Source organism: Patagioenas fasciata, chromosome 2 (genome assembly GCF_037038585.1).
Source record: "Patagioenas fasciata isolate bPatFas1 chromosome 2, bPatFas1.hap1, whole genome shotgun sequence".
NCBI lineage: Eukaryota > Metazoa > Chordata > Aves > Columbiformes > Columbidae > Patagioenas > Patagioenas fasciata.
The window spans coordinates 395,127-420,906 of record NC_092521.1 but is presented as its reverse complement, the minus strand read 5'-3'; the positions used below and the strand labels follow the sequence as shown (position 1 = coordinate 420,906).

Here is a 25,780-nt window from a genome sequence, read left to right as displayed (position 1 = left end):
CACACCCGTTGTGCGAGGGACGGCAGGAGGATCCGTGCAAACACACCCGTTGTGCGAGGGACGGCAGGAGGATCCGTGCAAACACACCCGTTGTGCGAGGGACGGCAGGAGGATCCGTGCGAACGCGCCCGTTGTGCGAGGGACGGCAGGAGGATCCGTGCGAAAACGTGAACTGAGACGGCCTGCAGCCTTCGGGAGCAGGTTTGCCCAGAGCAAGCTGTTTTTAAGGGCTCAAGCAGGACATTTTGGGGAAGGCTTCCATGTGGAGGTGGCTTTTGGAGGGGTCATCTTGTTTTACAGTTAGCGAGCAACTGCCTTCAGAAATGTTCAAATGCGCCTGACTCCTGTGGCTGTTCCTACCCCGCGCCCGCTGCCAGGCCCCTCTGCCTGCCCTGCTTTCCTTTGCCTTCGTTCCGCTGGCTCCAGAGCCCAGGGACACGGGCGCCCTCTCGCTCTGTGTGCGGCACCGTCTCCCCTGCACCAGAACTCGCGTGTCCCCGCGCTCTGCCCGGCTCTGGTGATCCCACTGCCCGCGCTGGGCGGCACCGCCTCCCTCCCTCCGTCCGCAGCGCCCAGCGCTCTTCATCTGCCCCTGCGCCGCTTCTGTTTGTCCCACGTGGAGTCTTCCCTGTTTTGAGTCCAGATGTCTCGTTATGGTGGCTCTGCTGTGGTGGTTTGAAGTGCTAGATTAGATCTGTGTTGGGAGCATCTGCTGCCTTGTTGCAGGGATTTGCTGCCAGGGCGATGCGGCTTGATGTAATGGGAAAGGATGGATTCCGTTTGGGGAGTTCGTGTGCTCCTCGCGAGGGTGTCTGGGCTCCCGAGCAGGGAACACCTTGCACAAAGCGATTTCCGCGGGGCTGCGTGGCGCAGCAGCAGATCGAGAGCAGGTCCTTCGGTCGGGGTACGGGTTTCGGGGGTACAGCCCGCTAAATCATTACATTGGAGCCGGAAAACCGCCCGACTCCTTCGGTCCGCTCTCCACGGGTGCTTGGGAGGCGTGGGTCTCACCCGCAGGACCGCCCCGGGGCTCGGGGGTGGCGCGGGGCCGTCCCAGCCCAGCGATCGCAGGGATCCCGGGTGCTGTGTGGGGTGTGGGAAGCCAAGGGAGAGGTCGGAATGACGCTGGGTGGAGCGGGGCCGGCGTGGGAGGGGAGCGGGGGAACAGGTCGGTGTGGAGCTGGGAGCAGCTCCGTGTGCCCGGACAGGGACCGCGCGCAGAGGGGACACCCACCTGCTGAGGGACACCCACCTGCAGAGGGACAGACACCTGCAGAGGGACAGACACCTGCAGAGGGGACAGACACCTGCAGAGGGGACACCCACCTGCAGAGGGACACCCACCTGCAGAGGGACAGACACCTGCAGAGGGACAGACACCTGCAGAGGGGACACCCACCTGCTGAGGGGACACCCACCTGCAGAGGGACAGACACCTGCAGAGGGACAGACACCTGCAGAGGGGACAGACACCTGCAGAGGGACACCCACCTGCTGAGGGACAGACACCTGCTGAGGGACAGACACCTGCAGAGGGACAGACACCTGCTGAGGGACACCTGGGCATGGGATGAGACAGGAAAGGGGGGAAGTAAAGAGTGTTGGTGCGGGTGCTGGCGGCAGGCCGGGGGACGTCTGATGGAGCCGCTGCCGTTTCCCTGCCGTTTCCTTTTTTCTTACTAAAGCTCCCATGAAAACTTTGCCCCACTGCAGAACCCTTTTCTTGCACTGCCCGGTGGGCTGTTACTGGTGCTGGAAACTGAGACGTGGACAGTGGGTGGAGTGGCAGGGGGCCGCTGGTGCCGGGGCGGGGGCCGGTGGGGCCGGGGCAGGGGCCGCTGGGCCCGGGCAGGCCCTCCCGTGCTGGCTTGCTGCCGTTGGCACCTCGGCGAGGCCGGTTCTGGGCTGGTGAGGCCGGTTCTGGGCTGGTGAGGCCGGTTCTGGGCTGGCGGGAGCAGCGCGAGTTCCAGCAGCTCCGGTTCGGCAGCCGGAACCGGGCTGATCGGCTGCACCCCGTGGTGAAACCCGGGTGTCACTTTCCCAAGACAAGGTGGGGCCTTGCAAAGCTAATTAAGGGCAGCTTTTAATTTCCTGGCATCTGGGGCCTGCAGGGAGGATCTCAGGTTTTCTTCACCTCCGAGGAGGAGCGAAGCCGCTCGGCTCAGTCTCCCCACGCTAACAGCCCTTCCCGGGACAGTCGGGAGCCGGCGGCGGGACCGGCGTGGCTGACCGGGCGGCTCTGGGGTTGGGGCGGGCGCCTTCTCCTGCATGTGATTCCCTGCGTCGCGGGCTCTGTCAGAACTGCGAGCTGCATTTGTTTAACAAATCCAGTCAGGAAACTGGTTTTGCTTGGCCGCTGGGAGACCTGTGCGCAGAGCTGGCGTCCCGCTCCGCTCCTCGGGAGCTCGGGAGCCGCCTGAGTTAGCGTGTGCAGGTGGACGTGGTTTTGCTCCTCCAGCAGCCGGGTGTTCTGGACGTGCCGTCGCCCAGAAGTTGAAATAAATGCAGGCTGTCTCACCCTCATCCTTTTGTCTGTCGTGTAAATCCTGGGTGGTGACTCGGGGGTTCAGGATTCGTGCTGGAGGGGTACTGGCTGAGCACAGGCTCAGTTATGGAAGAAGGAGCTTGGCCATACAAGCAAAGGAACAGGAAAGAGAGCACGAAAGTGAGTTTATGCTTTAAGGTTTACGAATAAGAATTGACTATTGGTATTTCCTTGTCCGGGAGCTGCCAGGGGTGTGCTCGGCGTCGCAGTGGGGCAGCGTGTGGCCCTGCTGGTGTCGGAGGAGCTCAGGTCTTGGGCACATTTGGATCAGCCTCACGGTGAAGGGCAGAGCCATGCTGGGTGTCGGAGGAGCTCAGGTCTTGGGCACATTTGGATCAGCCTCATGGTGAAGGGCAGAGCCGTGCTGGGTGTCGGAGGAGCTCAGGTCTTGGGCACATTTGGATCAGCCTCACGGTGAAGGGCAGAGCCGTGCTGGGTGTCGGAGGAGCTCAGGTCTTGGGCACATTTGGATCAGCCTCACGGTGAAGGGCAGAGCCGTGCTGGGCGGCAAACAGGCCCCATGGAGCAAGGAGTTCATGGAGCTTCAGGCGGCTGTGGCCTGAGCGGTGCTGCCTCCCCAGATGTCCCCTGACGCTGGTTCGTGCGGCGCGGGCGGTCAGCGGAAGGCGCCTCCTCGGCAGGGTCGGCTGGCCCGGTGGCTGTGAACCTCAGGCTGTGTCTGTGCGGTGTGCCGGGCAACGTGGCCCACGCCTGCGCTGCCTCGGCGCCCTGGGAACCTCGGCGGCAGCTCCTGCCTGGTTCGGGTCCCCGCTGGTGTGCCGGGCGCCGTCTCGGAGGCGTGAACGCTCTGTCCTGGTGGCCGTCCCCATGGAGCGCCTGATCCGCTCGCGTCCCCGAGGCCTCTGCTCGTTCCCTTTGCCTCTTGTCTGAGTGCCTGCCAGCAGCGATGTAGGTGGCGCGTCACTGACGGTTAGAGGCAGAGACAGGACTGGGTTAGCCTCTGCAGGTCTGCCTGACCTGTTATGTAGATTGCGCCGGGTGTTCCCGGTGCGTGGCCCGGTGGCGGTGGCAGCGTGGCGGTGGAGGAGCGGCGGCGGGTCGGGCGCGCCGTGCGCGGCGGAGGATGTGGCGGCCCACGGAGCTCGCGCATCGCAAGGTTCTCTGCAGCTTCTGACGGCTTTTCCATCTCTGCTCCAGGGATCTAATGGGGGACAGCTGAGCTGTTCCCCGAGAGCTGCTCGGGCACTTTCCTCTTCTTTGTACTCTTCCCGTTCAGAGCTGTTTGTCTTCTGTGTCGGAATCTCTTGCTGTCCCGTTCCACGCGAGGACACTTTACTCCTCTTTAAGACTTTTCCAGCCCCCGAACGTGCTCCCGTGAGCCCTGGGCGCTCAGCCTGCTGTGATCTGAACGCCCCGCTCGGCACCCATAGTGAACTTCATCTCATCGCCTGGCCTCGGTTTCCCAGTTTCGGGGTTAGAGCTCGTTTGTTGGGGTTGGTTTGTTCTGTGGTGCCGCTCAGTGCTGGAGATGCGTCTGTTGTATAAACTTACGGGGTGATACGATTTTCTGCCTCAAGAAAATGCATTCCTATCTGAAACAATTGAGACAGGTTATTGTCTAACTCTTGGCGTTTTTCCCTGTTGCTAATATTTGTGGCGTTACAGATAAGTGAATGATGGTTTTGTAGCTGCCAGCTGACCTTTCTGTGGTCGGAAGGCGGTTTAGAGGAAGAGAGCTGGATTGGTGGGTCCGGTCCCCCCGTTCCCGGGGGTGCTGGGTGGGAAGAGGTCGGCGGTACCACAGGTAGGAAGGGGCAGGTCCTTGGATGGTGCTTGGCGTGGGTTTGTTAGGCTTGGTCCTTCAGCTGCACCAGGGTGCTGTCCTGTGAAATTACATTAGCAGAGCTCTCCAGATTAATGCTTTTGCTCCATGTCAGCGTGCAGGGGCTGCCGGCACCGTCACCGTGTGTCACCGTGCAAGGGCTGCCGGGACCATGTCACCGCGCAGGGGCTGCCGGTCCTGTGTCACCGCGCAGGGGCTGCCGGGACCGTGTCACCGTGCAGGGGCTGCCGGCACCGTCACCGTGTGTCACCGTGCAGGGGCTGCCGGCCCTGTGTCACCGTGCAGGGGCTGCTGACCCTGTGTCACCGTGCAGGGGCCGCCGGCCCTGTGTCACCGCGCAGGGGCTGCTGGCACCATGTCACCACGCAGGGGCCGCCGGCACCGTGTCGCCGTGCAGGGGCTGCTGGCACTGTGTCGCCGTGCAGGGGCTGCTGGCACTGTGTCACCGCGCAGGGACTGCTGGCACCATGTCACCGTGCAGGGGCCACCGGCACCGTGTCACTGTGCAGGGGCTGCTGGCACTGTGTCACTGTGCAGGGGCTGCTGACCCTGTGTCACCGTGCAGGGACTGCCGGCACCATGTCACTGTGCAGGGGCTGCTGGCACCTTGTCACCGCGCAGGGGCTGCTGGCACCGTGTCACTGTGCAGGGGCTGCTGGCATTGTGTCACTGCGAGGGGCTGCCGGCACCGTGTCACTGCGCAGGGGCCGCTGGCACCATGTCACTGCGCAGGGGCCGCCAGCACCGTGTCACCGCGCAGGGGCTGCTGGCACCATGTCACCGTGTCACTGCGCAGGGGCCGCCGGCCCTGTGTCACCGCGCAGGGGCCACTGGCACCGTCGCCGTGCAGGACGGGTGAGGCCGCCTGTGCTGTGGTTCCTGCTCGCGCGGGGCGGGCGCTGCGTCGTTCGGGCTGCAGCCCAGCACCGTGACCTGCAGCCGGGGGAGCTCCCCGCAGCTCTTTGCCGGGCGGGGTGTTCGTCGTGCCGTGTGATCTAACTCTGGCTCGGGGGTTCCCTTTCTGTGGCCCCGACCTGGTTTGTTTGTGTGCATCAGAGGTTCCGCTCTGCGCCCGTGCCGTGCTGCCCTGTCCGGCCCAGGGGCTCGGCATTCCTCAGGCCCGGCTCAACTGCCTGGGAAGGAGCAGCTGCCGAGCCTTTGGCTTGGAGACAACTCGCTTTGTCTCAGCTGGAATGTGTTCCTGACGCTTAAGTACTTTTCTGTATCTGCAGTACATTCCTCAGGGGCTGATAGTGGGGTTAAATAGTCGGAAATCCGGCCGGTCTGCGTTAGGAGGGCTGTGTTGCGGCAGCCGGTGCCTGCGCAGGGTCGGTCACCTCGGCTCCGGGCTCCAGGGCACGTGGGCACGGGGACTGCTCCTGTTTGGGTGTGGGGTGCTGCTGCCCTGCCCCGGGGGACATCCCGTGTCCGTGGGGACATCCCGTGTCCACGGGGACATCCCACGTCTGTGGGGACTTCACCCTGCCCTGGGGGACATCCTGTGTCCGTGAGGACATCTCCCTGCCCTGGGGGACATCCCGTGTCTGTGGGGACATCCCGTGTCCATGGGGACATCCCATGTCTGCGGGGACATCACCCTGCCCCGGGGGACATCCCGTGTCTGTGGGGACATCTCGTGTCCATGGGGACATCCCATGTCCGTGGGGACATCACCCTGCCCCGGGGGACATCCTGTGTCCGTGGGGACATCACCGTGTCCCGGGTGACATCCCATGTCCATGGGGACATCCTGTGCCCATGACGACATCTCCCTGCCCCGGGGGACATCTTGTGTCTGTGGGGACATCCCGTGTCCATGGGGACATCACCCTCCCTTGGGGGACATCCCGTGTCTGTGGGGACAGCCCCCTGTCCTGGGGGACATCCCATGTCCATGGGGATGGCCCCCTGCCCCGGGGGACATCCCATGTCTGCGGGGACATCCTGTGCCCATGGGGACATTACCCTGCCCCAGGGGACATCCCGTGCCCCTCCAGGCCCGGCCGTGCTCTGGATCTGCCTGGGCTGGCACTGGGGAGCGTCCCCTCCTCCTGCACTGAGGGGGCTGGCAGGGGACAGCCCGCATCGCTGTCCCATGGAGCACGGGGAGGTGGCCTGTCCCTGTGACAGGGCTGCAGACCCGCCTGTGTCACTGAGGGGGCTGGCAGGGGACAGCCCGCATCGCTGTCCCATGGAGCACGGGGAGGTGGCCTGTCCCTGTGACAGGGCTGCAGACCCGCCTGTGTCACTGAGGGGGCTGGCAGGGGACAGCCCGCATCGCTGTCCCATGGAGCACGGGGAGGTGGCCTGTCCCTGTGACAGGGCTGCAGACCCGCGTGTGTCACTGAGGGGGCTGGCAGGGGACAGCTCGCATCGCTGTCCCATGGAGCACGGGGAGGTGGCCTGTCCCTGTGACAGGGCTGCAGACCCGCGTGTGTCACTGAGGGGGCTGGCAGGGGACAGCCCGCATCGCTGTCCCATGGAGCACGGGGAGGTGGCCTGTCCCTGTGACAGGGCTGCAGACCCGCCTGTGTCACTGAGGGGGCTGGCAGGGGACAGCCCGCATTGCTGTCCCATGGAGCACGGGGAGGTGGCCTGTCCCTGTGACAGGGCTGCAGACCCGCCTGTGTCACTGAGGGGGCTGGCAGGGGACAGCCCGCATCGCTGTCCCATGGAGCACGGGGAGGTGGCCTGTCCCTGTGACAGGGCTGCAGACCCGCCTGTGTCACTGAGGGGGCTGGCAGGGGACAGCCCGCATCGCTGTCCCGTGGAGCACGGGGAGGTGGCCTGTCCCTGTGACAGGGCTGCAGACCCGCCTGTGTCACTGAGGGGGCTGGCAGGGGACAGCCCGCATCGCTGTCCCATGGAGCACGGGGAGGTGGCCTGTTCCTGTGACAGGGCTGCAGACCCGCCTGTGTCACTGAGGGGGCCGGCAGGGGACAGCCCGCATTGCTGTCCCATGGAGCACGGGGAGGTGGCCTGTCCCTGTGACAGGGCTGCAGACCCGCCTGTGTCACTGAGGGGGCTGGCAGGGGACAGCCCGCATCGCTGTCCCATGGAGCACGGGGAGGTGGCCTGTCCCTGTGACAGGGCTGCAGACCCGCCTGTGTCACTGAGGGGGCTGGCAGGGGACAGCCTGCATCGCTGTCCCATGGAGCACGGGGTGGTGACCTGTCCCTGTGACAGGGCTGCAGACCCGCCTGTGTCCCGAGGCTGCTGCGCCGGGTGTTCGGCTGCTTCCCCGGGACCCTGCGGAGCTGCTGCCTTCGGGCGTTCGTGGTTACGTGTGTGGCCAGGGGAGGCTGAACCAGTTTGGCATCTGCGGTAGGTGCTGTGAGGAGTGGAGAGTGGAACCCTGCTGCAGCTGGGGTCCGTTGCTGGCGGAGATCCCTGTCTGTGTGGAACATGGGGCTGTGTCCACCGCCCCTCCTGTCCCACACCTGGTGGGTCGGGCTGAGGCTCCAGGAAACTGGCACCAGGCTCTGGGAAGAGCACCCGGGTGTGAGGATCTGCCAGGACAGAGGTGCTGGAGCTCCCTGGAGCACCCAGGTGTGAGGATCTGCCAGGACAGCGGTGCTGGAGCTCCCTGGAGCACCCGGGTGTGAGAATCAGCCAGGACAGCGGTGCTGGAGCTCCCTGGAACACCCGGGTGTGAGGATCTGCCAGGACCACAATGCTGGAGCTCCCTGGAGCACCTGGGTATGAGGATCTGCCAGGACAGCGGTGCTGGAGCTCCCTGGAGCACCTGGGTGTGAGGATCTGTCAGGACAGCGGTGCTGGAGCCCTCCGCAAGGCTCCAGGCCTGCAGCTGCTCTTCTGGAGCTCCAAACTGATGTCTCATCTCTCAGAAGTCACTTTTTGTGACCTCTGCTGCCATTAACTCCATTATCCTCGCTAGGTTTCAGGTGGAGTGGTTCCTCTCGAGTCTGGCTATTCTGGGAACACATGTTGCTTGGGTTGTTTCTCGCGATGCAGGGCAAGGAGCGTGTGGAGGGGCTGTGCTGCACGGGGGGACTCTGCTGCACGGGGTGGCCTGGGGCTGGCGTGCCACGGCTGCCGCAGAGCTGTCCGTCTGTCTGTCTGTCTGCCTGGCGGCCCCACCGGCGAGGCGCTGGCTTCGAGCACTGCGACTTGAAGGACCGAGTTTGACCTCAGAGCTGATCAGCTCCCAGGTGTTTGCTGTGCAGGTTTTGCTCCCAGCTCCGCCTCAGTCCCTCTCTGGCCCCGCTCCCCAAGGGCCACCCCATGGGCAAAGCGGGGGTCAGCTCTTGTTTTCGTCGCGGGTGTAAGGAGGGAGCCGGTGCGTTCACTCCTTACCCGTGCTCCCAGGGCTGAGGGCAGACACGCACAGCAGCCGCTGCTTCCTCCATGGGCCGCGCTCAAGATGTCAGGGCCGCGTTTTGCCAGGAAAATGCGAACGAAACTCAAGGCTCGAATATGCGATGTGGTTTTGCTGTGGACGTTGAGGAGGCGCCCGAGCTGCTGCGTTTGGCGCTGGCGGACGAGCCCGGCCCTCGCTGGTTGTGCCGGGACAGCCGCGGCTCTGCCGTGCGCTGCCGCGGGGAAACGGGCCCTCGCCTTGCTCCTGAATCAGCACCAGAGCTGTCATTATCTTCATGCTGCAGTCTGATCCCGCCTTTAATTAAACATGTGCTGTCCTGCTGGAGGCCCTGGGACTGAACCAGCCAGGCTGGACAGCGGGACCTGAAGTTCTCGTAAGAATAAGGGGGCGTGAGGAGGACCTCTCGGTGTCACTGGCGCTTCCAGGATCGGAAAGGTTGGTGGAACCTCTGCTCTGGATCCCTGTACCCCATACCGGAGGTGAATTAACGCCGAGCGGTTCCTGTGCGTCACCTGCTCAAACACCCCCGGCTCTGGGCCGGTGTCTCGGGGCCGCGGGTGTTGTCACAGTCTGGTTTTGAGGAAGAGGCGACGTCTGGGACGCGCTGTCCGGGTTGCAGAGCTTGGGAGCACCTTGGGAGCAAGAAGGCTTTGTGCAGTTCCAGCGCGAGGGCCGTGCTCGCAGCACAGACCCGGCTCCTGCTCTGCAGCTGTCTTAGCTGTCAGCGGGTTGTTGCAGAGAGGTTGGCCTGTGCGTGAGATCTTTGTGGGCTGTGTAAGTCTGACTCCTGGGGCACGCACCCTGTGCCCTAAGGGAGGAGTGTCCCTGCGCCCGGGTGGCACCTGACAGCCCCCCGCTCTCTGCCGTGTGCCGCGGGGCCACCGTGTCCTGAGCTGGGAGGGACCCGCAAGGACCCCCGAGCTGTGCCCTGGAACCCCCCGGCCCCTCCTGCACTGAAACTGCTGTGGAGCCCGGGGTCCGTCTGCCCTCGCTGTCCCTGTGTCCAGGCCAGCAGCAGCGTGGGGCTGGCGGCCAGAGCACCAGGGATGCTGGTGGCACCGCCGTGTCCTTGTCCCTTCCCCCGGGATCAGGCACAGCGCCGTTGGGTGAGACGGGACAGGTGCCCCTGCCCAGACGGGTGGAATGGCTTCACACGTCTATTGGTGATGGTGTGGAGGGCACAGGGATCTCCTTCCTGAGCTGCGGCAGAGAGGGCAGAGCTGGAGCTCTGGGGACAGCTCAGGAGCCGCTCTGGGACAGCTCAGGAGCCCTCTGGGACAGCTCAGGAGCCCTCTGGGGCAGTTCAGGATGCGCTCTGGGGACAGGCCAGGAGCTCCTCTGGGGCAGTTCAGGAGCCCTCTGGGGCAGTTCAGGAGCCCTCTGGGACAGTTCAGGACCCCTCTGGGACAGTTCAGGAGCCCTCTGGGGCAGTTCAGGAGCCCTCTGGTACAGTTCAGGACCCCTCTGGGACAGCCTCAGCGACACGAAGGCTCGGGACACGAGGAGGAGCTTCGTCACTCTGAGGGTGCCAGAGCCCAGGAATGGGCTGCAGAGGGGCTTGTGGGGTCTCCTCTGGGGACATTCAGAGTCACCTGGACGTGATCCTGTGCCACCTGCTCTGGTGACCCCGCGTTAGCAGCTGTTGGACTAGATCAGGGCTGTCACAGTCATTGCCACCGGGGCACGTCAGCCTGGTGGTTGCCTTCCAAGGGAACGTAATGTTAGGGTTGTACAGCACCGCTGTCTGTACAGTCCTAGGATTGACTGGATGATCTCCAGAGGTCTGTTCCCACCACAGCCAGTCTGTGGTTCTGGGGTCTGTGGTGGGCAGGGGGCTCTGGGCTCGCTGCAGGCGCTGCGGCCGGGCGGGCAGCGGCAGCTGCTCTGGGGGCTCGGTGGGGCTGGAGGATCCGTGTCCCTGACCCTGCGCGGTGTGGGGGCTCGGTGGGGCTGGAGGATCCGTGTCCCTGACCCTGCGTGGTGTGGGGGCTCGGTGGGGCTGGAGGATCCGTGTCCCTGACCCTGCGTGGTGTGGGGGCTCGGTGGGGCTGGAGGATCCGTGTCCCTGACCCTGCGTGGTGTGGGGGCTCGGTGGGGCTGGAGGATCCGTGTCCCTGACCCTGTGTGATGTGGGGGCTCGGTGGGGCTGGAGGATCCGTGTCCCTGACCCTGCGTGCTGTGGGGGCTCGGTGGGGCTGGAGGATCCGTGTCCCTGACCCTGCGTGGTGTGGGGGCTCGGTGGGGCTGGAGGATCCGTGTCCCTGACCCTTCATGGTGTGGGGGCTCGGTGGGGCTGGAGGATCCGTGTCCCTGACCCTGCGTGGTGTGGGGGCTTGGTGGGGCTGGAGGATCCGTGTCCCTGACCCTGCGTGCTGTGGGGGCTCGGTGGGGCTGGAGGATCCGTGTCCCTGACCCTGCGTGCTGTGGGGGCTCGGTGGGGCTGGAGGATCCGTGTCCCTGACCCTGCGTGCTGTGGGGGCTCAGTGGGGCTGGAGGATCCGTGTCCCTGACCCTGCGTGGTGTGGGGGCTCAGTGGGGCTGGAGGCTCCGTGTCCCTGCTCTGCCACACGTCATCGGGCTGCTGGGTTGTCCCGGACTGAAGCCGTTTCCCTCCCTCCTGCACACCCAGCTCCACTGAGCCTCTTCTGGAGGTGGGGGTGGCCGCGTGGGGTGGCCGTGTGGGGTGGCCGCGTGGGGTGGCCATGTGGGGTGGCCGCGTGGGGTGGCCGCGTGGGGTGGCTGCGTGGGGTGGCCAGGGTCGCCGGTGGCTGCCAGCCCCATGGAGCCCGCCGGGCTGGCTCCATGGGGGAATGGTTGGCTTTCCAGGCCTGCCCTCAGGACTCGTTGTTTCTGGGGAGCCGTGTAGCTCAGCGGTAGCTCAGCGGGTTTGTCTGATCCTTTCCTCCGCTGTCCTTTCTCCTTCTCTCCTTTTCCATCCACGTGAGCAAGGGGAGCTCTGCTGGGCGTTGCTCTGCAGCACCACGGGAGCCCTTGGGGGTGGTGTCCGAATTCCCAGCGCCGGTATCTGGATACTGTGGTTCTCCGGGCTAACAGCCGGCTCTGTTCACCCTGATCCGTGTCCTGGGGCCTTGCTCAGCCTCAGCAGTGACGCTGGGAGTTCCAGAGGGGCGAACGCCAATGGTCCGGGAGGCGGGATGGCCGTCTGGGGAGAGCACGTCCCGTCTCCACGCTGCCGACGCCGCGCGGGCTGCAGAGAGGAGGGCGAAACTCCTTCAGGCGGAGTTTTAGGGCATCTTATAGACAAACTGGGCTTACAAGGGCCCTGTGTGAAATTGCCGTGTATTTACGTGCTGTGCGTGACTTTGCGTGTCGGGTTGTGCCGCGTCCAGAGGGCCTTGGCAGGCTGGAGAAACGGGCCAGACAGGGTTACGGAGCTCAACGGGGGAAACGCTGGTTTCTGCACCTGGGAGGAGTGAACTCGTGCTCTGGTACAAACAGGCTCTGACCACCCGAGAAGCAGCTTTCAGAGACACCGGGGGTCCTGGTGGACCACGAGTTGACCGGCAGCTAAAAGAACATGGCCAGCGGGTCAGGGGAGGCAATGCCTCCCACTGGTGGCCCGCATCCGAGGACCCTGTCTGCGCTGGGCGCCCGGGCGGGAGGTGGGGCCGTACACAGGTGTCCTGTGATGGGCCACAGAAACGATCGGGAGACGGGGCAGCTGTGGCACGGGGAGAGGCTGGGAGCGCTGGGGCCCTCAGCACCGAGAGGCGGCTCGGGGGTTCACCAGTGTGGGTGTGCTGTCGGGCTCCAGGGGACGGAGCAGACTCTCCCCACTGGTGTTACCAGTGTGGGTGTGCTGTCGGGCTCCAGGGGACGGAGCAGACTCCTCACGGGTGTGCGGTGGTGGGACCGGAGGTAACAGGCACAGAGCGAAACAGAGGAAATTCTCTGTAAACATAAGGAAACACATTTGGTTTGTTTCACCGAAGGGGCGGGACAGCCCGCGCTGGCGCAGAGGACGCGGGGCGGTGCAGGGACTGTCAGGCCGTGTCTCTGCTCAGGAGTTGGGGTGTCCCTCTGGGCTCGGTGGCAGTGCCGCCCGTCTGCGGCGCGGGGAGCATCGCGGCTCGTTTCTAACCGCGGTGGCTGTTGCCTCCCCCGGGGTCTCTCTGCCTCCCCAGGCAGGAACGCCCTCTGAGCAGAGCTGGGCCGCGGGCCGAGCCGGCGTGCGATGAAGCGCGGGGCACCGCGCCGTGCGCGAGCTGCAGGGGCTCGGGCCGCCCGTCCCCCGGGGCCGCGGGGCTCGGGCCGGGCGGCAGCGCTGTCGGTGCCACCCGTGCCTCAGCTCCCGCTGTTCGGTTCCCGTGGGAGCCAGAGGTGGCTCTGCCAAACGGAGCCCGTGTTTGCGGCCACCAGCGCCTCTCTTCCATGAACCGGCTGAGCCTGTTGCTGTCTCTGTGGGGAATGTCGGCTGAAACCGCAGTGTGGTGTTTGGAAGCGGTCCTCAGCAGAACCGGCCTGCGCACCGAAGCGGGGCCAGGGTCGCGCTCTGCTCGGCGGGTTGTGACATTTCCCGCTGAAGCTGCTGTTCCCTTCCCGCTGCAGCGATGGCACTTCTGACTGTCACAGCGGGGATTCGGCTCCGCTAGCCTCAGACTTTTCATCTATAAAATTACTCCGAAGGCAGTGATCTGAATCAAGAGGTTCGTTAATAATTGCACCGGGGTTTCGTCCTTTCTCATTTCTGCCTGTATCATCATGTTTCGTTGTTGAAGTCGGTCTTCAGAGTTGCTGAGGCATCAGTCCTTGTTCAGACAAAAGTCTCTCCAGTTTAACTGTGGTTGCTGGCCTGGCAGAGGGGTGGGTGTCACATACCCACGGGGCAGAGGAGTGGGTGTCTGTACCCACGGGGCAGAGGAGTGGGTGTCTGTACCCACGGGGCAGAGGAGTGGGTGTCCCGTACCCACGGGGCAGAGGGGTGGGTGTCAGTACCCACGGGGCAGAGGAGTGGGTGTCAGTACCCACAGGGCAGAGGAGTGGGTGTCAGTACCCACAGGGCAGAGGAGTGGGTGTCAGTACCCACGGGGCAGAGGAGTGGGTGTCAGTACCCACGGGGGCAGAGGAGTGGGTGTCAGTACCCACAGGGCAGAGGAGTGGGTGTCAGTACCCACGGGGCAGAGGAGTGGGTGTCAGTACCCACGGGGCAGAGGAGTGGGTGTCCCGTACCCACGGGGGCAGAGGAGTGGGTGTCAGTACCCACGGGGCAGAGGAGTGGGTGTCAGTACCCACGGGGGCAGAGGAGTGGGTGTCAGTACCCACGGGGCAGAGGAGTGGGTGTCCCGTACCCACGGGGGCAGAGGGGTGGGTGTCAGTACCCACGGGGCAGAGGAGTGGGTGTCAGTACCCACGGGGCAGAGGAGTGGGTGTCAGTACCCACGGGGGCAGAGGAGTGGGTGTCAGTACCCACGGGGCAGAGGAGTGGGTGTCAGTACCCACGGGGCAGAGGAGTGGGTATCAGTACCCACGGGGGCAGAGGAGTGGGTGTCAGTACCCACGGGGCAGAGGAGTGGGTGTCACGTACCCACAGGGCAGAGGAGTGGGTGTCAGTACCCACGGGGCAGAGGAGTGGGTGTCAGTACCCACGGGGCAGAGGAGTGGGTGTCAGTACCCACGGGGGCAGAGGAGTGGGTGTCAGTACCCACAGGGCAGAGGAGTGGGTGTCAGTACCCACGGGGCAGAGGAGTGGGTGTCACGTACCCACAGGGCAGAGGAGTGGGTGTCAGTACCCACGGGGCAGAGGAGTGGGTGTCAGTACCCACGGGGGCAGAGGAGTGGGTGTCAGTACCCACAGGGCAGAGGAGTGGGTGTCCCGTACCCACGGGGGCAGAGGAGTGGGTGTCAGTACCCACAGGGCAGAGGAGTGGGTGTCACGTACCCACGGGGCAGAGGAGTGGGTGTCAGTACCCACGGGGCAGAGGAGTGGGTGTCCCGTACCCACGGGGGCAGAGGAGTGGGTGTCCCGTACCCACGGGGCAGAGGAGTGGGTGTCAGTACCCACGGGGCAGAGGAGTGGGTGTCAGTACCCACGGGGCAGAGGAGTGGGTGTCAGTACCCACGGGGCAGAGCAGTGGGTGTCAGTACCCACGGGGCAGAGGAGTGGGTGTCCCGTACCCACGGGGGCAGAGGAGTGGGTGTCAGTACCCACGGGGCAGAGGAGTGGGTGTCAGTACCCACGGGGCAGAGGAGTGGGTGTCACGTACCCACGGGGCAGAGGAGTGGGTGTCAGTACCCACAGGGCAGAGGAGTGGGTGTCAGTACCCACGGGGCAGAGGAGTGGGTGTCCCGTACCCACGGGGCAAAGGAGTGGGTGTCAGTACCCACGGGGCAGAGGAGTGGGTGTCAGTACCCACGGGACAGATGGGGTGGGTGTCACGTGCCCACGGGGCAGAGGAGTGGGTGTCAGTACCCACGGGGGCAGAGGAGTGGGTGTCAGTACCCACGGGGCAGAGGAGTGGGTGTCACGTACCCACGGGGCAGAGGAGTGGGTGTCAGTACCCACGGGGCAGAGGAGTGGGTGTCAGTACCCACGGGGCAGAGGAGTGGGTGTCCCGTACCCACGGGGGCAGAGGAGTGGGTGTCAGTACCCACGGGGGCAGAGGAGTGGGTGTCAGTACCCACGGGGCAGAGGAGTGGGTGTCAGTACCCACAGGGCAGAGGAGTGGGTGTCAGTACCCACGGGGGCAGAGGAGTGGGTGTCCCGTACCCACGGGGGCAGAGGAGTGGGTGTCCCGTACCCACGGGGCAGAGGAGTGGGTGTCCCGTACCCACAGGGCAGAGGAGTGGGTGTCAGTACCCACGGGGCAGAGGAGTGGGTGTCAGTACCCACGGGGGCAGAGCAGTGGGTGTCAGTACCCACGGGGCAGAGGAGTGGGTGTCACGTACCCACGGGGCAGAGGAGTGGGTGTCCCGTACCCACGGGGGCAGAGGAGTGGGTGTCAGTACCCACGGGGCAGAGGAGTGGGTGTCAGTACCCACAGGGCAGAGGAGTGGGTGTCCCGTACCCACGGGGGCAGAGGAGTGGGTGTCAGTACCCACGGGGGCAGAGGAGTGGGTGTCCCGTACCCACGGGGCAGAGGAGTGGGTGTCAGTACCCACGGGGGCGCAGTGACGGCTCAGGGGGGTTCAGCCGGGGTCCTGGGAGCCCAGCCCGTGTACAGCAGGGGCTGCGCCTCATCTGGGAGGGTGGTCACAGTCTGGGTCTCCCCACGTTTTGGTCGTTCTCTTCCGTTGTTTGTGTTTGGTGCACACTTCAGTATTTGGTGTCAGAAGCAAAAAGGGACATTTGAGGCTTTTCATTTGGTTCTGCAAATGGACCTGTGAGTTCGAGCTCGTGTCGCGTGTACCCGTGTTGGCCGTGGTCTCTGTACGTGACCATCTCCCCCGCTCTTCTGCTGCTCCGTGTGCCACGAGGTGCTCAGCCTGCACCCGCCCTCGGTGGACCAGAGCTGGGCTCCTCGGGGGTCTGCAGGGCGTCCTGGCCCACGGGGGTCTGCAGGGCGTCCTGGCACTGTGGTGACCGACGGTGGGACAGAAGGACACCAGGAGCATCCCAGGAACACCACGGGGGTCTGCAGGGTGTCCTGGCACCGCGGTGACCGATGGCAGGACGAACGGACACCAGGAGCACCCAGGGGTCTGCAGGGCGTCCTGGCACCACGGTAACTGACAGTAGGACGGACGGACACCAGGAGCATCCCAGGGGTCTGCAGGGTGTCCTGGCACCACGGTAACTGACAGTAGGACGGACGGACACCAGGAGCATCCCAGGAACACCACGGGGGTCTGCAGGGTGTCCTGGCACCACGGTGACCGATGGCAGGACGGACGGACACCAGGAGCACCCAGGGGTCTGCAGGGCGTCCTGGCACCGCGGTGACCAGCGGCAGGACAGATGGACACCAGGAGCACCCAGGGGTCTGCAGGGCGTCCTGGCACCGCGGTGACCAGCGGCAGGACAGACGGACACCAGGAGCACCCAGGGGTCTGCAGGGCGTCCTGGCACCGCAGTGACCAGCGGCAGGACGGACGGACACCAGGAGCACCCAGGGGTCTGCAGGGCGTCCTGGCACCGCGGTGACCAGCGGCAGGACAGATGGACACCAGGAGCACCCAGGGACCGGGATGGTTCACTTTTGGATCCTCCATCGCTGGAGGGTTTGGAAGACTCGACCAGGCAAGGCCTGGGCGACCTGGTCTGAGCTCACATTAGGCCCAGCTTTGGGCCAGGCTTGGGCTGGACAGCACCCGCCGTTCCCTCCAGCTGGGTTTATTCCACGGCTCTGTGATGAAGGGCTGCGGTACACGAAGGATTAGAAGGATATTGCTCATTGTCCCTTTGGACTGAGAATTCATGGATCCAGGTTCCCTTTTGGTTTTTTTAGAGAGACTGGAGCCACAGAATTTTGTTCCGAAGCTGTAGATAAACAGAACGGCTCCCGTGTTTGGCTGCTTCCCTCTTGAGAGGGGCTGCGGGGTGCGGGTCTCAGTCGTGCTGCAGAGCCTGGAGTTCACATCTTCCGGCCTGTTTTCAGCGTTACAGTTTTGTGGGGTGTTTCTCGTGGCTTACAGAGCTTACAGACTCTTTACACCCCCAGTGCCCTCCAGCCGGCCTGGGCATCAGTGGGCGCAGGGCCCTGAGCCGAAGAACCGTCCTGATGTTTGATTGCCCAGCTGAGAAGGTGAAACTCAACGTTGGGTAAAACCGACGTCAGTGTTCCCAGCGCCCGGTTTGCTCACAGGCAGCTCTTGAATCTCTGTTGTGTCAGTAAATGCTGCCCATGTATTGCAGTGCAACATACAGCGTGGTTTCATTCTGCTCATCGTTTACAGAGCGCCCGCGGGCGGCAGCGCTGGGCGCCCGGGCCGTGGGTGCTGGGTTCCCTCTGTGGCTCCCAGCGTGTCCGCTCCAGGTCACCCCCATGTCCTGCCTGGAATTTCCTTGCGTTCTAAAATTAGGAGAAGGGTCTAGGAAACAATAGCAAATCAAGTCTCCCAACCTCCTGCCCTGGCTCGGGCCTTTGTTGCCGTTTAGACTTTCACCTACTTCCTTTCCTATTAAGCCGATTTGCATTAGATAAACTGAACTAAGAAGAACTCGCGCTGTTGGGCGTCCCGGGGCCGTTTTGTGTGCGGGACAGCCGGAGCGCGGCCGCGGTGCCGCTGCGCTTCCCCGGTTCGCCGGGGCCGCTCGCGCAGGCTGCAGGGGGAATGTCCTCTTGTTTATCATCTCATCCTCGGAGAGCGAAGTCTGTTTGATCTTTGCTGTGCTGTGTGATGATGACAGTGATGGCTGGGTACAAATGTTCTGCTGCAGCAGACTGTTGTAGGACTTGTTCCTTCTGGAGTTCCGTGCAAGTGGAAGTTTTGGAAGAGAGCTCGGTGCGATTCACGTAGCTTCGTTCGCGCAGGAAACGCTTCGTGGCCGCCTTTGCTCTGCAGTCATTGCAACTCTCGTAAGCTGTAAATTTGCTGCGTATTTGGATATTGTATCTAAAGCTCCACGGATTTCTGTATGCACACATACACTTAGGACATATGTCATGTGTACGTATGCGTACATAAGCAAATATTTGTGAGAGTATTTCCTTGCCAGGGACCTGTGTTTGCGTCCGACCGGGGCGTTGCTGTGTGAAACTGCGGAGCTCTGGGTCCAGTGGGGAACTTCTCAGGCCAGGTCCTGGCCTGTCCCGGCGGGGCGAGCGGCTCCAGCGTGGTCCTGCCATGGTGAGCGGCTCTGGCTCCGGCGTGGTCCTGCCATGGCGAGTGGCTCCGGCGTGGTCCTGCCATGGTGAGCGGCTCTGGCTCCGGCGTGGTCCTGCCATGGCGAGTGGCTCTGGCTCCGGCGTGGTCCTGCCAGGGTGAGCGGCTCCAGCGTGGTCCCGCCATGGTGAGCGGCTCTGGCTCCGGCGTGGTCCTGCCAGGGTGAGCGGCTCCAGCGTGGTCCTGCCATGGTGAGCGGCTCTGGCTCCAGTGTGGTCCTGCCGCGGCGAGCCGCCCCAGTGTGGTGCTGCTGCGGCTCTGGCTCCGGCGTGATCCTGCCGTGGTGAGTGGCTCTGGCATGGTCCTGCCGTGGCCGTTGTGCAGCCCCTCTCGTCTGTTCCAGCCCGCTCTGCTCTGGGTCACTGCCCGGGGGACAGGTGCAGGTGTCCCACCCCCGGACCAGAACAGGCCCCTGCACCCCACGGCTGTGCCCGGGGCCGTTTCAGCAGCCCCTTGTGCAGATGGATTCCTGGAAACGCAGCCGAGAAAGCAGGTTCAGGGCTCAGGCCGTGGTTCGGTGCTCCCGGTGTGGTGTGTGTGGGCAGCCCTGGCCCTGTTTGCTGGCCCGTGAGGGGTCCTGCGGGTACATCTGTCGCGCACGGCGACCCCTCCGTGGCGGGCAGGTGGTGACACGGGTCAGAAGTGGCCCCGGTGTCACTGCACGGGCCGGGCTTTGTTCCCGCTCCTTCCTTCCCCATCACGGGCTGAGTCGTCAGGTCCTTGAGGCCCGGCGTCTGGACCTGCTCAGCACTCGGAGGTGACTCCGGGCAGCTGTCGTAGCCGAACACGTCCCCAGGCGCAGCGTTAGTGCCTGTGCAGCCGTCTCTGCCTCCGTCTGCCCGTGGGACGCGCGTAGACCTCCTCGAGCCATCGGTGTCGTTTGGGTGCTGTTCGCCCATCCCGGACACGCAGCAAGTGCCGCAGTCCTGCTTTCCATGCTGCCCAGTGCCCGCACTGAGAAGCAGCTGCAGGATTCGTCCAGTTGGTAATTATAGTATGTTGTGCTTAGTAAACTTACCGAGAGGCTGTTGATGTCTAGATTGATGAATCTTGTAATTTACTATTTATAGCAAATATAATTGACTTCTGAGGACAAGAGCAGGTGTGAAGAGCTTGGGTGCTGTTGGAGCAGCAGACTCCTAGGGGTCACTTCAGTCCACGTCACCGTGACTGTGCTGTTTCTAGGAAGGAATTGTCTTTGCTCCTCCAGCTCTGTCACTTGGGCCCCGCAGACGTGCTGCTCCCTCTCCAGCATGGCTGGCACAGACCGTCCCTGGTGGTGCGGGGACCTGTGGCTGCTGTCCTGACGCACGTGCTGTTCCGCAGAGGTGTGTGACAGCAGGGACGGGGCTCTGGTTGCAGGTCCCCTCGTGTTCTCCCGTGCTGGCGTCTCTGGACCGGACTCAGGGCGCTGCAGTGCCTGCCGCAGGCTGCTCGCGGTGCTCTTGGGGTGCCTGAGATAACGGATGGCTCGGGAAGCAGAGAATGTCTGATTGGTGTCCTGCAAGGGAGGGAGAAGAGCATTGGGATAACAGAGATGTTAAATGAATAATCAAGCGAAGTAATTAATAGAACCACAGAGTGTCCTGAGCTGGAAGGACCCACAGGACCATGGGTTCCAGCTCCTGTCACCCCGTGTGTCTGAGGACGCTGTCCAGTCTCTTCTTGAACACTGTCAGGTTGGGCCGTGACCCCTCCCTGGGAGCCTGTTCAGTGTCCAGCACCTCTGGGGAAGAACCTTTGCCTCATGTCCCACTGCCCCCGGCACATCTGCTGCCGTTCACTGGGCTCTGTCACTGTCACAGAGCAGAGCTCACCCTGCCCCTCCTGCTCCTGCTGAGGAACCTGCAGCCCATGGGCTCTGCCCTCAGTCTGCTCTGCTCCAGCTGAGCAAACCCAGGGACCTCAGCCGCTGCTCACACGGCTTCATCTGCAGACCCTGCCCCAGCTCCGTGTCCCTGATTAATGCCTCTGTCCTTTCAGTCTCATCTCCTGTAGACATCAGTCGGGGTTCTGGTCTGTGCATCACTTTGAGGACCTCGGCAGGATGGGGTGCTGGGGAGGCCGTTGTCCGCAGGGTGGGCGCTCGGGTTCCCCACGGCGCTGCCGCTGACCCCATTGCTCTCTCCTGCCGCAGCCGTTCTTCAGGCTCCTGAACCTGCGCAAGCTGGGCCTGAGCGACAATGAGATCCAGAGGCTTCCCCCCGAGGTGGCCAACTTCATGCAGCTGGTGGAGCTGGACATCTCTCGCAACGGTAAGGTCAGAGCCGGCGGCCAGAGCTCCTCCCGCCGCGGGGGTGCTGTCCTGTGCCCTGGTCGGGAACAGGCCGGGCCCTCTCGCGGTGCTGCAGACCCTCTCGTGGGTCCTGAGCTGGGGAACGTGGTTGTCTTTCGGTGTCTTAGGCCGTCACCGGTACCCGCTGCCCTGTTTTCCATGACAGCTCTTCTCATGCTTCTTTTTTTCTTTTACGTATTTTTTCCAGACATTCCAGAGATTCCTGAAAGCATCAAATTCTGCAAGTCGTTGGAAATCGCAGACTTCAGTGGGAATCCTCTCTCCAGGTAGGAAGGCCAGCGCAGCCCTCTTGCCCGGCTGAGGAGGAAGGCTGAGTTCCTCGTCCTCTTCCTCGCGTCCTCGTCCTCCCCTGCAGTCAGCGCTGCCTCGCTGCCCTCGCCCGGAGCTGCAGGCGTCTGTCCGGTCTCCCGACAGACGGACACCGCGCGGGAGCTGGTTCGTGCTGCCCCTTCTGCAGGGCCGGCGGCTCGGGCTGACGAGCTGTGGTCATCCCGGTGCCACCGGTGTGAGCAGCGAGGACTCCTGTCCTCTTGGAATAACGGGTTATCCCCCCTCACCCCTTCACCCCGGTGCACGAACCAGAGGGGATGTGGAGTCGTACTGCAGAGGAGCAGAGCAAGGCCTGACACTGTGCTGTGCTCCCTGTCCGTCCTGTCTGCCTCCCTGTCCGTCCTGTCTGCCTCCCTGTCTGTCCTGTCTGCCTCCCTGCCCGTCCTGTCTGCCTCCCGTCCGTCCTGTCTGCCTCCCTGTCCGTCCTGTCTGCCTCGCTGTCCGTCCTGTCTGCCTCGCTGTCCGTCCTGTCTGCCTCGCTGTCCGTCCTGTCTGCCTCCCTGCCCGTCCTGTCTGCCTCCCTGTCCGTCCTGTCTGCCTCCTGTCCGTCCTGTCTGCCTCCCGTCCGTCCTGTCTGCCTCCCGTCCGTCCTGTCTGCCTCCCGTCCGTCCTGTCTGCCTCCCTGTCCGTCCTGTCTGCCTCCCTGTCCGTCCTGTCTGCCTCCCGTCCGTCCTGTCTGCCTCCCGTCCGTCCTGTCTGCCTCCCTGCCCGTCCTGTCTGCCTCCCTGCCCGTCCTGTCTGCCTCCCTGCCCGTCCTCTCTGCCTCCCGTCCGTCCTGTCTGCCTCCCTGTCCGTCCTGTCTGCCTCCCTGTCCGTCCTGTCTGCCTCCCTGTCCGTCCTGTCTGCCTCCTGTCCGTCCTCTCTGCCTCCCTGTCCGTCCTGTCTGCCTCGCTGTCCGTCCTCTCTGCCTCCCTGTCCGTCCTGTCTGCCTCCCTGTCCGTCCTCTCTGCCTCCTGTCCGTCCTGTCTGCCTCGCTGTCCGTCCTGTCTGCCTCCCTGTCCGTCCTGTCTGCCTCGCTGTCCGTCCTGTCTGCCTCCTGTCTGTCCTGTCTGCCTCCCTGTCCGTCCTGTCTGCCTCCCGTCCGTCCTGTCTGCCTCCCGTCCGTCCTGTCTGCCTCCTGTCCGTCCTCTCTGCCTCCTGTCCGTCCTGTCTGCCTCCCTGTCCGTCCTGTCTGCCTCCTGTCCGTCCTGTCTGCCTCCCTGTCCGTCCTCTCTGCCTCCCTGTCCGTCCTCTCTGCCTCCTGTCCGTCCTGTCTGCCTCCCTGTCCGTCCTGTCTGCCTCCCTGTCCGTCCTCTCTGCCTCCCTGTCCGTCCTCTCTGCCTCCCGTCCGTCCTGTCTGCCTCCCTGTCCGTCCTGTCTGCCTCCCTGCCCGTCCTCTCTGCCTCCTGTCCGTCCTGTCTGCCTCCCTGTCCGTCCTGTCTGCCTCCCTGTCCGTCCTCTCTGCCTCCCTGTCCGTCCTCTCTGCCTCCCGTCCGTCCTGTCTGCCTCCCTGTCCGTCCTGTCTGCCTCCTGTCCGTCCTCTCTGCCTCCCGTCCGTCCTGTCTGCCTCCCTGCCCGTCCTCTCTGCCTCCTGTCTGTCCTGTCTGCCTCCCTGTCCGTCCTGTCTGCCTCCCTGCCCGTCCTCTCTGCCTCCTGTCCGTCCTGTCTGCCTCCCTGTCCGTCCTGTCTGCCTCCCTGCCCGTCCTCTCTGCCTCCTGTCCGTCCTCTCTGCCTCCCTGTCCGTCCTGTCTGCCTCCTCTCCGTCCTGTCTGCCTCCTCTCCGTCCTGTCTGCCTCCTGTCCGTCCTCTCTGCCTCCTGTCCGTCCTGTCTGCCTCCTGTCCATCCTCTCTGCCTCCTGTCCGTCCTGTCTGCCTCCTGTCCGTCCTCTCTGCCTCCCTGCCCGTCCTCTCTGCCTCCTGCCCGTCCTGTCTGCTCTCTGTGTGATCCATAACTGAGGACGGCAGTGCTTTGAACTCTGTGTTTGGTGGCTTTCCCCGATGTCTCGGTGCCCAGAGCTATGTCAGAACGGGGCTCTCTGTCTGTTCTCTCAGCCTTCTGTCTGTCCGGCTCTTAGCCCGGGACGTTTTGGGAGTCCAGTGTGTGCTCTGCCCGGTGAGCCGTGCTCTCCGGTGCCAGCCTGACCCCGGCCCGCTGCCCTTTGTGCCCCTGGGGACGCGCTGCCCCAGTCGCCCTCTGGATAGATGTGACTCTCCGCTCCCCCCCTGCGGCGCCAGGCACTGCCCCGATGGGACGAGCATTCCAACGAGCGGCGCTTCTGTACCAGAAGTTACCTGTCAGAGCCGTTTTGTGGCCCAGGCCTGTGAGATGCGTGTTGTGAGCGGCGGGGCAGCGGAGCTGCCTGCGAGCAGCGAAGGATCTCCCCTGTTCTCTTGCGCCGCGGGGCTGCGATCGTGGCACTGCCAGGTCTCGGAACGCTGCGCTGCCACCTGCACGCGCCCTCTCCGATGGGCATTTGGGTTCCGTGGCAGCCTCCGTGCTTCCACGTTACAGATCACACGCCGTAGCGTAGCCTGGGCTTTGTGCCCGAGTCCCGCAGAGCCAGGCGAGCTCCCCTGGCCCTGTGGAGGCTCCGGTGCCAGGGACAGGGGCACGTCCTGAATCAGGAGCCAGTGCTGGGTCCTGCTCGTCCCTTTCACGTGTTGATCCCGGCTGGGATGAGGCTGGCGTGGGGGGTTTCAGTGAGGAATTTGGGGCTTGTTTTGTGCACAGAATTAACGGTGTTCTGCTCTGTCTCGCTTTCGCAGGCTTCCAGAAGGCTTCACACAGCTTCGGAGCCTGGGCCATTTGGCCTTGAACGATGTGTCCCTACAGAGCCTCCCCAATGACATCGGGAAGTGAGTGTGCCCGTGTTGCTCCTAACGGGGATGGTTTGGGGTGGGGACACCGTGTTCCTCCTAACGGGGACGGATTTGGGGTGGGGACACCGTGTTCCTCCTAACGGGGACGGGTTTGGGGTGGGGACACCGTGTTCCTCCTAACGGGGACGGGTTTGGGGTGGGGACACCGTGTTCCTCCTAACGGGGAGCAGGAATTGGGGTGGGGACACTGTGTTCCTCCTAACGGGGACGGGTTTGGGGTGGGGACACCGTGTTCCTCCTAATGGGGAGGGAAATGGGGGTGAGGACACCATGCTATTGGGATGGTGACACGGGCAGGACGTGCAGTCCCACTTTTATCTTGCCGCTGTCCTGGACTTACCGTGCGAGCGCCTCTGAGCGTTATTCCTGTTGAAATACAAGCTGTTGGAAAGGTTCCTTTCCCGGTCCCCGCTGCTTCTCCTCCTTGGTCTGTGGCGCAGGCAAGGGCTGCGTCCGGGCTCCACAGATTGGCTTTCCTTATCTGATCAGTGCCCGTTTGCCCCTTTACGGACGGGTGCAGTCTGTCCCATGACGCTGAAATGGTTGGTGCTGCCAGCAAACCTCCAAGGCAAAGCCCGTGGGGCTTTCCCGGTGGGGCGCGGTGCCCCCCGTGGGGTTTGGCTCTCCACGAGGGATTTCATCTTTCTGGGGGCCAGCTCCGTGTGTGACACCGTGTTTCCTTGTCCCGAGTTTGCGCACAGTGTATTTCCCCGTGGTTTGCAACAAGCAGCCACCTTCACCAGAAGTCCCGTCAGATCCCCGTAGGTTTTGTTTTCCCGTTAGGTCCGTGCGAGCGCACACTCGTGTGCCGATGGGTGCGTTTGTGCAGGTCCTGGGGGCTGGTCCCAAGGGAGGGGTGCGAGCGTCTGCCCGTGTCCCTGGAGCCACGTTCAGTGAGTCTGACTTTCTCGCTCCTCTTTCCCCTGCAGTTTGGCAAACCTGGTGACTTTGGAGCTACGTGAGAACCTGCTAAAGACCCTCCCCACGTGAGTGTCCGTCTGTGTGTCCGTCTGTCCGTCCGGTGTCTTCGGGACTCTCCTACCTGGCTGTTCCCGCTGATTCCGCAGGGACTGTGTCTGTAGTTCGGGCTCTAGCGCCCGGTTCGGGAGGGCTCGGGCCGTTGTGTTAATTAGCTGTGTCTTGCTGGGTTCCTGTAAATCGGGGTGAGGAGGGAGAGGGACGGCGCAGGGTTGGGAGCAGGGAAGGGCGTTCAGAGCCGGTGCTCAGCCTCCCTGGCAGGATCGATTTGGAACAGAGGGTTCCACAAGAAGGAGAACCCTTCTTCCCGGGGAGCTGGAGCACGTCGTGGGAAAGGGGGGAAAACCGTGTGGGTGTGGGTGCGGAAGAGCCCTGTATGCGCGGAGTTCACGGTTTGGAGAGCGGCAGAGTGCGGCTGACGGTTCATTCTGCGTCCGACGTCTCTGCTTTCCTGTGCGCCCCGTGGGATCGCGCTGGGGGTGGGATAGCTGCCTGTCCTGCAGCAGGCACGACGCAGGCGAGCAGGGCGACGCGGGTGGGTCGTGTTGGGGGTCCCGGGGCTGCGGGTGACTCGCTGACAGGGGATCCGGTCGGTGCCGCTGGTGCGGTCAGGTACAGGGGTGTGAGGAGCTAATGGGACTGCACGTTAATGGCTGGTTCGGAGCCCGTGGAAGCTGTGTGAGTTTTCTAACCTACGTTAGCTGTCAGCTTGCTGTCTGCCCGCCTGTCCACCCAGCTCCTGGTTCCCCCAGTGTCCCTTGAGCGTGTTGGAAGGGATTCCAGCCAACGTTTTTAAACAGCAGTGTGTTTTGGGGCCGCACAGACTCCTCGGTGAACACGAGC

At 63.9% G+C, this 25,780-nt stretch overlaps 1 protein-coding gene across 20 annotated transcripts in view; it reads left to right on the top strand.

Annotated features, from left to right (window-relative positions):
- Nucleotides 1-25,780, top strand: part of SCRIB (scribble planar cell polarity protein) — a 152,628-nt gene that overhangs the window by 5,582 nt on the left and 121,266 nt on the right. For all 20 annotated transcript variants that reach the window (XM_071803696.1, XM_065832795.2, XM_065832797.2 and 17 more), the window contains exons 2-5: nucleotides 20,612-20,729; nucleotides 20,958-21,036; nucleotides 23,846-23,935; nucleotides 24,889-24,945. In XM_071803696.1, coding sequence (XP_071659797.1) covers nucleotides 20,612-20,729; nucleotides 20,958-21,036; nucleotides 23,846-23,935; nucleotides 24,889-24,945 — 344 coding nt within the window. The remainder of the gene's footprint in view (nucleotides 1-20,611; nucleotides 20,730-20,957; nucleotides 21,037-23,845; nucleotides 23,936-24,888; nucleotides 24,946-25,780) is intronic.